The following is a 10,000-nucleotide window of genomic DNA, read 5'->3' on the forward strand; positions in this document are numbered from 1 at the left end:
CACGTTTATGCTCCTAGAGGACACTTTAACACACGTTTATGCTCCTAGAGGACACTTTAGCACACGTTTATGCTCCTAGAGGACACTTTAACACACGTTTAGGCTCCTAGAGGACACTTTAACACACGTTTATGCTCCTAGAGGCCACTTTAACACACGTTTATGCTCCTAGAGGACACTTTAGCACACGTTTATGCTCCTAGAGGACACTTTAACACACGTTTATGCTCCTAGAGGACACTTTAACACACGTTTATGCTCCTACAGGACACTTTAACACACGTTTATGCTCCTAGAGGACACTTTAACGCACGTTTATGCTCCTAGAGGACACTTTAACGCACGTTTATGCTCCTAGAGGACACTTTAGCACACGTTTATGCTCCTAGAGGACACTTTAACACACGTTTAGGCTCCTAGAGGACACTTTAACACACGTTTATGCTCCTAGAGGCCACTTTAACACACGTTTATGCTCCTAGAGGACACTTTAGCACACGTTTATGCTCCTAGAGGACACTTTAACACACGTTTATGCTCCTAGAGGACACTTTAACACACGTTTATGCTCCTACAGGACACTTTAACACACGTTTATGCTCCTAGAGGACACTTTAACGCACGTTTATGCTCCTAGAGGACACTTTAACGCACGTTTATGCTCCTAGAGGACACTTTAGCACACGTTTATGCTCCTAGAGGACACTTTAGCACACGTTTATGCTCCTAGAGGAAACTTTAGCACACGTTTATGCTCCTAGAGGACACTTTAACACACGTTTATGCTCCTAGAGGACACTTTAACACACTTTTATGCTCCTAGAGGACACTTTAACACACGTTTATGCTCCTAGAGGACACTTTAGCACACGCTTATGCTCCTAGAGGACACTTTAACACACGTTTATGCTCCTAGAGGACACTTTAACACACGTTTATGCTCCTAGAGGACACTTTAACACACGTTTATGCTCCTAGAGGACACTTTAACACACGTTTATGCTCCTAGAGGACACTTTAGCACACGTTTATGCTCCTAGAGGACACTTTAGCACACGTTTATGCTCCTAGAGGACACTTTAACACACGTTTATGCTCCTAGAGGACACTTTAGCACACGTTTAGGCTCCTAGAGGACACTTTAACACACGTTTATGCTCCTAGAGGACACTTTAGCACACGTTTAGGCTCCTAGAGGACACTTTAGCACAAGTTTATGTTCCTAGAGGACACTTTAACACACGTTTATGCTCCTAGAGGACACTTTAGCACACGTTTATGCTCCTATAGGAAACTTTAGCACACGTTTATGCTCCTAGAGGACACTTTAACACACGTTTATGTTCCTAGAGGACACTTTAACACACGTTTATGCTCCTAGAGGACACTTTAACACACGTTTATGCTCCTAGAGGACACTTTAACACACGTTTATGCTCCTAGAGGACACTTTAACACACGTTTATGCTCCTAGAGGACACTTTAGCACACGTTTATGCTCCTAGAAGACACTTTAACACACGTCTATGCTCCTAGAGGACACTTTAACACACGTTTATGCTCCTAGAGGACACTTTAGCACACGTTTATGCTCCTAGAAGACACTTTAGCACACGTTTATGCTCCTAGAGGACACTTTAACACACGTTTATGCTCCTAGAGGACACTTTAACACACGTTTATGCTCCTAGAAGACACTTTAACACACGTCTATGCTCCTAGAGGACACTTTAACACACGTCTATGCTCCTAGAGGACACTTTAACACAGGTTTATGCTCCTAGAGGACACTTTAACACACGTTTATGCTCCTAGAGGACACTTTAACACACGTTTATGCTCCTAGAGGACACTTTAGCACACGTTTATGCTCCTAGAGGACACTTTAACACACGTTTATGCTCCTAGAGGACACTTTAACACACGTTTATGCTCCTAGAGGACACTTTAGCACACGTTTATGCTCCTAGAGGACACTTTAACACACGTTTATGCTCCTAGAGGACACTTTAACACACGTTTATGCTCCTAGAGGACACTTTAGCACACGTTTATGCTCCTAGAGGACACTTTAACACACGTTTAGGCTCCTAGAGGACACTTTAACACACGTTTATGCTCCTAGAGGCCACTTTAACACACGTTTATGCTCCTAGAGGACACTTTAGCACACGTTTATGCTCCTAGAGGACACTTTAACACACGTTTATGCTCCTAGAGGACACTTTAACACACGTTTATGCTCCTACAGGACACTTTAACACACGTTTATGCTCCTAGAGGACACTTTAACGCACGTTTATGCTCCTAGAGGACACTTTAACACACGTTTATGCTCCTAGAGGACACTTTAGCACACGTTTATGCTCCTAGAGGACACTTTAGCACACGTTTATGCTCCTAGAGGAAACTTTAGCACACGTTTATGCTCCTAGAGGACACTTTAACACACGTTTATGCTCCTAGAGGACACTTTAACACACTTTTATGCTCCTAGAGGACACTTTAACACACGTTTATGCTCCTAGAGGACACTTTAGCACACGCTTATGCTCCTAGAGGACACTTTAACACACGTTTATGCTCCTAGAGGACACTTTAACACACGTTTATGCTCCTAGAGGACACTTTAACACACGTTTATGCTCCTAGAGGACACTTTAGCACACGTTTATGCTCCTAGAGGACACTTTAGCACACGTTTATGCTCCTAGAGGACACTTTAACACACGTTTATGCTCCTAGAGGACACTTTAGCACACGTTTAGGCTCCTAGAGGACACTTTAACACACGTTTATGCTCCTAGAGGACACTTTTAACACACGTTTATGCTCCTAGAGGACACTTTAGCACACGTTTAGGCTCCTAGAGGACACTTTAGCACAAGTTTATGTTCCTAGAGGACACTTTAACACACGTTTATGCTCCTAGAGGACACTTTAGCACACGTTTATGCTCCTAGAAGAAACTTTAGCACACGTTTATGCTCCTAGAGGACACTTTAACACACGTTTATGTTCCTAGAGGACACTTTAACACACGTTTATGCTCCTAGAGGACACTTTAACACACGTTTATGCTCCTAGAGGACACTTTAACACACGTTTATGCTCCTAGAGGACACTTTAACACACGTTTATGCTCCTAGAGGACACTTTAGCACACGTTTATGCTCCTAGAAGACACTTTAACACACGTCTATGCTCCTAGAGGACACTTTAACACACGTTTATGCTCCTAGAGGACACTTTAGCACACGTTTATGCTCCTAGAAGACACTTTAGCACACGTTTATGCTCCTAGAGGACACTTTAACACACGTTTATGCTCCTAGAGGACACTTTAACACACGTTTATGCTCCTAGAAGACACTTTAACACACGTCTATGCTCCTAGAGGACACTTTAACACACGTCTATGCTCCTAGAGGACACTTTAACACACGTTTATGCTCCTAGAGGACACTTTAACACACGTTTATGCTCCTAGAGGACACTTTAGCACACGTTTAGGCTCCTAGAGGACACTTTAACACACGTTTATGCTCCTAGAGGACACTTTAGCACACGTTTAGGCTCCTAGAGAACACTTTAACACACGTTTATGCTCCTAGAGGACACTTTAGCACACGTTAATGCTCCTAGAGGACACTTTAGCAAACGTTTAGGCTCCTAGAGGACACTTTAACACACGTTTATGCTCCTAGAGGACACTTTAACACACGTTTATGCTCCTAGAGGACACTTTAACACACGTTTATGCTCCTAGAGGACACTTTAACACACGTTTATGCTCCTAGAGGACACTTTAGCACACGTTTATGCTCCTAGAAGACACTTTAACACACGTCTATGCTCCTAGAGGACACTTTAACACACGTTTATGCTCCTAGAGGACACTTTAGCACACGTTTATGCTCCTAGAAGACACTTTAACACACGTCTATGCTCCTAGAGGACACTTTAACACACGTCTATGCTCCTAGAGGACACTTTAACACACGTTTATGCTCCTAGAGGACACTTTAACACACGTTTAGGCTCCTAGAGGACACTTTAGCACACGTTTATGCTCCTAGAGGACACTTTAGCACACGTTTAGGCTCCTAGAGGACACTTTAGCACACGTTTATGCTCCTAGAGGACACTTTAACACACGTTTATGCTCCTAGAGGACACTTTAGCACACGTTTAGGCTCCTAGAGGACACTTTAACACACGTTTATGCTCCTAGAGGACACTTTAGCACACGTTTAGGCTCCTAGAGAACACTTTAACACACGTTTATGCTCCTAGAGGACACTTTAGCACACGTTTATGCTCCTAGAGGACACTTTAGCACACGTTTAGGCTCCTAGAGGACACTTTAGCACACGTTTATGCTCCTAGAGGACACTTTAACACACGTTTATGCTCCTAGAGGACACTTTAGCACACGTTTAGTCTCCTAGAGGACACTTTAACACACGTTTATGCTCCTAGAGGACACTTTAGCACACGTTAATGCTCCTAGAGGACACTTTAGCAAACGTTTAGGCTCCTAGAGGACACTTTAACACACGTTTATGCTCCTAGAGGACACAGAGGACACTTTAACACACGTTTATGCTCCTAGAGGACACTTTAACACACGTTTAGGCTCCTAGAGGACACTTTAACACACGTTTATGCTCCTAGAGGACACTTTAGCACACGTTAATGCTCCTAGAGGACACTTTAGCAAACGTTTAGGCTCCTAGAGGACACTTTAACACACGTTTATGCTCCTAGAGGACACTTTAACACACGTTTAGGCTCCTAGAGGACACTTTAACACAGGTTTAGTGTGTGTAGTTTCTCTCATCCACTGAATAAAGGGTTAAAACAATAATAATAATAATAATAATAATAATTTAATGTATTTAATGGATCTCGGTGTAAAAGGTGAAACAAAGAGAAATCATTAAAATAATAAAATAAAAAATAGTAAAAATAAAGATGAAGTTGTTTAAAACATGAAAGACAAAGAGAAAGAGGAGGAAAGGTGGAGGAGGGAGAGGTGGAGACAGGAGGAGGAGGAGGAGGAGGAGGAGGAGGAGGGACTTCTCTGCACTGCCTCGATCCGTCAGTCAGCTGCAGCTCCCGGACACAGAAACACCTCCTGTCCCGGTCCTGAACCCGGTCCCGGTCCCGGTCCCCGCCGCTCATGGACTCACTTTGAGGAGTTTAATTAAAGAAGATGCAGTTTTGGAGAAGAGGAGGAGGAGGAGGAGGAGGAGGAGGAAGAGTGGTGGTGGTGCTGCTGCTGCTGCTCGGCCGCTGCGGCTGCACCAGCCCCGGCCGGAGAGGTGAGACTGCGCCGGGGAGCGAGCGCGTCCGTGCGGGGACGGAGGGAGCGGGAGTCCGGGGGGTGGAGGTGGAGGTGGAGGTGCGTCTTTAAAGGGCTTTTGTTGTGAAAATCTCGCGCTGCAGGAAGTTTAAAATGTCTGAAATATTATTTTGAATCTATATTTATAGATTAAAAACACTTTTCTGTTGTTATGGAGGAACATTAGGGGAGACCGGGGACAGGTGGAACCGTTTCCCCTTTAACCCAAAAACCTTTTACATGCATTATTATAAACTTTAATGCGTCTTAGAGGAGTTATGAAATATGTGCAGGTCCAGAAAAAACATAAATAACAAACTAAATATTATTGATCAGGCAAGTTATTTTATTTTTAAACGTGAAAATGCAAGAAAATTATTATAAAAATGTGATTTTAATGAAGATTGTTGGGATTTTTCCAGACATTTGATCTCAGGACAGAAAAATATTAATAAGAATATTAATAATAAACTTTATTTATGCAGCAAACAACAGTGAAATGAACTAAAAGCTGAAAAAAAAGAAGTTTTTTTTAATAGAGATTCAAATGCGCTTTAAAAGAAATCCGTTCTAATGTGTTAAAGTGTCCTCTAGGAGCATAAACGTGTGTTAAAGTGTCCTCTAGGAGCCTAAACGTGTGTTAAAGTGTCCTCTAGGAGCATAAATGTGTGCTAAAGTGTCCTCTAGGAGCATAAACGTGTGCTAAAGTGTCCTCTAGGAGCATAAACGTGTGTTAAAGTGTCCTCTAGGAGCATAAACGTGTGTTAAAGTGTCCTCTAGGAGCATAAACGTGTGCTAAAGTGTCCTCTAGGAGCATAAACGTGTGTTAAAGTGTCCTCTAGGAGCATAAACGTGTGTTAAAGTGTCCTCTAGGAGCATAAACGTGTGTTAAAGTGTCCTCTAGGAGCATAAACGTGTGTTAAAGTGTCCTCTAGGAGCATAAACGTGTGTTAAAGTGTCCTCTAGGTGCATAAACGTGTGTTAAAGTGTCCTCTAGGTGCATAAACGTGTGTTAAAGTGTCCTCTAGGAGCCTAAACGTGTGCTAAAGTGTCCTCTAGGAGCATAAACGTGTGCTAAAGTGTCCTCTAGGAGCATAAACGTGTGTTAAAGTGTCCTCTAGGAGCATAAACGTGTGTTAAAGTGTCCTCTAGGAGCATAAACGTGTGTTAAAGTGTCCTCTAGGAGCATAAACGTGTGTTAAAGTGTCCTCTAGGAGCATAAACGTGTGTTAAAGTGTCCTCTAGGAGCATAAACGTATGTTAAAGTGTCCTCTAGGAGCATAAACGTGTGTTAAAGTGTCCTCTAGGAGCATAAACGTGTGCTAAAGTGTCCTCTAGGAGCATAAACGTGTGTTAAAGTGTCCTCTAGGAGCATAAACGTGTGTTAAAGTGTCCTCTAGGCGCATAAACGTGTGTTAAAGTGTCCTCTAGGAGCATAAACGTGTGCTAAAGTGTCCTCTAGGAGCATAAACGTGTGTTAAAGTGTCCTCTAGGAGCATAAACGTGTGTTAAAGTGTCCTCTAGGAGCATAAACGTGTGTTAAAGTGTCCTCTAGGAGCATAAACGTGTGTTAAAGTGTCCTCTAGGAGGTAAAACGTGTGCTAAAGTGTCCTCTAGGAGCATAAACGTGTGTGAAAGTGTCCTCTAGGAGCATAAACGTGTGTTAAAGTGTCCTCTAGGAGCATAAACGTGTGTTAAAGTGTCCTCTAGGAGCATAAACGTGTGTTAAAGTGTCCTCTAGGAGCATAAACGTGTGTTAAAGTGTCCTCTAGGAGCATAAACGTGTGCTAAAGTGTCCTCTAGGAGCATAAACGTGTGCTAAAGTGTCCTCTAGTAACAAAGAACGTCCCCTTCACTGAGGCTTCGAAGCAGCTGCAGGATTGGCTAACTCCAGTGCCAGCCTACAGTAGCTGCACCCAACAACAGACAACCCCAGAAAATCTTCACTGAAAGGGAAGAAGGCGTCATAATCTCATTAAAACCAAAGCGTCCGTGTTTAAGGACGTTCAAACATTCACCAGTTTAAAGCGACTGAAGACGGCGTTGAACCTTTATTATTCACTGTTATTGTCGCGTTCGGTTGTTTGGTTATTTCCTGTAAAACTGGAGTTTCGTCTCTGACACAGAGGTTTAAACGCGTCACACTGATGTTTGTTCCTTTGTTGTAACTTTGGGCTGCGACGAACAATCAGGACGCATCTTTAAAAGCCTGAATCGACGCGTTTAAAACCGTTTAAACCCATAAATTTAACATAATTATCACAAAAACATCAATAAAACACTAAATCTTCCCTCTGCAGACGTGATTCTGTGCAGATTACTTTTGCTTTCTGTTGTTGAACGCGTTCCCGGGAGATCCGACCTGAGATTGTCTTCTTCTCTGCACGGTTTCCGTCTGAATTGACGGCAGAAGACAAAAGGAACACACCTGCAAAGCATCATGGGAGCTCAGGGTGATGAGCGCGGAGCATATCTCTCGACCAATCACGGCAAATAAAGAGTTTTGTCTCCGGAAAAAACGAGAGAATAAATAAGTGAACGGAGGAAACGCTGAGCTCAGCTGTTCAGACACAGTGTGTGTGTGTGTGTGTGTGTGTGTGTGTGTGTGTGTGTGTGTGTGTGTGTGTGTGTGTGTGTGTGTGTGTGTGTGTGTGTGTGTGTGTGTGTGTGTGTGTGTGTGTGTGTGTGTGTGTAAGTGAAAACAGCTGACTGCACTCTCTCTTTTGTCTTGATAACAATTTGATTATGGAGGATTTTTTATTGGCGTGTTCGTCTTCTGGGTCTTGAATGGACTCGTTGTCGCGTCGTTATGTGTTCAGCACAAACACACGGACAATTCAGTCTCACGTCAGGGTCGGCGGTTCGATTCCCCAATTCTGATCCGTCAGCCAATCAGAGACCTGGATTCTCTGGAGCCGTGTTGACTTCACGTCAGAGTCTGAATACGGACGGAGCACTTCAAGAAGATTGTAGAGGTCACGGAGACCGAGGACGCTGTTAGAGAGGTCGAAGAGATCCTCAAGGAGGTTTCAGGGGTCCTTGAAGAGGTTCCAGGAGTCCTTGATGAGGTTTCAGGAGTCCTTGATGAGGTTCCAGGAGTCCTTGATGAGGTTCCAGGAGTCCTTGAAGTGGTTCAAGGAGTCCTTGATGAGGTTCCAGGAGTCTTTGAAGAGGTTCCAGGAGTCCTTGATGAGGTTCCAGGAGTCCTTGATGAGGTTCCAGGAGTCCTTGATGAGGTTCCAGGAGTCCTTGATGAGGTTCCAGGAGTCATTGATGAGGTTCCAGGAGTCCTTGAAGAGGTTCCAGGAGTCCTTGATGAGGTTCCAGGAGTCCTTGATGAGGTTCCAGGAGTCTTTGAAGAGGTTCCAGGAGTCCTTGAAGTGGTTTAGGAGTCCTTGATGAGGTTCCAGGAGTCCTTGAAGAGGTTCCTGGAGTCCTTGATGAGGTTCCAGGAGTCTTTGATGAGGTTCCAGGAGTCTTTGAAGAGGTTCCAGGAGTCCTTGATGAGGTTCCAGGAGTCCTTGATGAGGTTCCTGGAGTCCTTGATGAGGTTCCAGGAGTCTTTGATGAGGTTCCTGGAGTCCTTGATGAGGTTCCAGGAGTCTTTGATGAGGTTCCAGGAGTCTTTGAAGAGGTTCCAGGAGTCCTTGATGAGGTTCCAGGAGTCTTTGATGAGGTTCCAGGAGTCTTTGAAGAGGTTCCAGGAGTCCTTGATGAGGTTCCAGGAGTCCTTGATGAGGTTCCAGGCATCAAACACATTCAAGGAAGTGGTAAAGAGCCTTGAGCAGGTTGCCGACGTCTGTTCGGAGGCTGTAGAGATCGTTGAGGGGGTTCCCACCATATTGTGTCAGCTTCCAAAGGTTCAAACGGACCTTGAAGTGGCACCAGAGGTCTTTGAGGAGGTTCCAGGCACATTTGAGGAGGTTCAACCTGCCCTTGACCAGGTTATAGAGGAGGTTCCACAAATGTGAGGAGCTTGTAGGGGTTCTTGAGGTGGTTCTAGAGGAGCTTGAAGAGGTTTCAAGGGTCGTAAAGAAGCCTAGTTATCCATGGAGACGCCATAGGGGTCATGAAAGAGTTGTAGAGGTATTTGAAGAGGTTTCAATGGTCTTTGGAATGGTTACAGAGGTCAATGAGGTCACAGGGGTCCTTGAAAAAGTTGTAGAGATCTTTGAGAAGGTGCCACAGAGATGTAAGGCACTTAAAAAAGGTCTTGAGGAGGTACCAGAGGTCCTTGAAGAGGTTTCAAGTGTCTTTAAAAAGGGTTTAGAGGTTAAATTGAAGAGGTTGTAGAATCCCTTGAGAAAGTTCCAGACAAATATGAGGAACTTGTTCTTGATGAGGTCCCAGAGGTTCCTGAAGAGGTGTCAAGGGTCTTTAAGATTAAAGAGGTATAGACAGGTCCTAGAGGTCCTTGAAGAGGTCATAGGGCTTCTTAAAAGGGTCCCTGAGTGAAGAGGTTCAAGTTGTCTTTGAATCAACTCCAGAAGCCCTTGAGGAGGTTTCAAGTGTCGTTAAGAAGGTTTTAGAGGCCCATGATGAGGTTCTAGGGTCCCCGAGGAGGCATGAGACCTCTATAAATGGATTCCAGAGGTCAGTGAAGATGTTTCATGGAACCCTGAAGAGGTTGTAGGTCACTGAGGAGCTTGAATT

The 10,000-nt window shown here is 44.1% G+C and overlaps 1 protein-coding gene across 3 annotated transcripts in view; it reads left to right on the plus strand.

Moving 5' to 3' along the window:
• Window positions 1-5,136: 5,136 nt before the first annotated feature.
• LOC310963578 (melanoma receptor tyrosine-protein kinase-like) overlaps window positions 5,137-10,000 on the plus strand; it is a 41,805-nt gene continuing 36,941 nt past the window's right edge. For all 3 annotated transcript variants that reach the window (XM_083936447.1, XM_083936448.1, XM_083936450.1), the window contains exon 1: window positions 5,137-5,327. In XM_083936447.1, coding sequence (XP_083792573.1) covers window positions 5,219-5,327 — 109 coding nt within the window. In that variant the 5' untranslated portion in view covers window positions 5,137-5,218. The remainder of the gene's footprint in view (window positions 5,328-10,000) is intronic.

This window comes from Echiichthys vipera, assembly GCF_963691815.1.
Source record: "Echiichthys vipera genome assembly, chromosome: 21".
Classification (NCBI taxonomy): Eukaryota; Metazoa; Chordata; class Actinopteri; order Perciformes; family Trachinidae; genus Echiichthys; species Echiichthys vipera.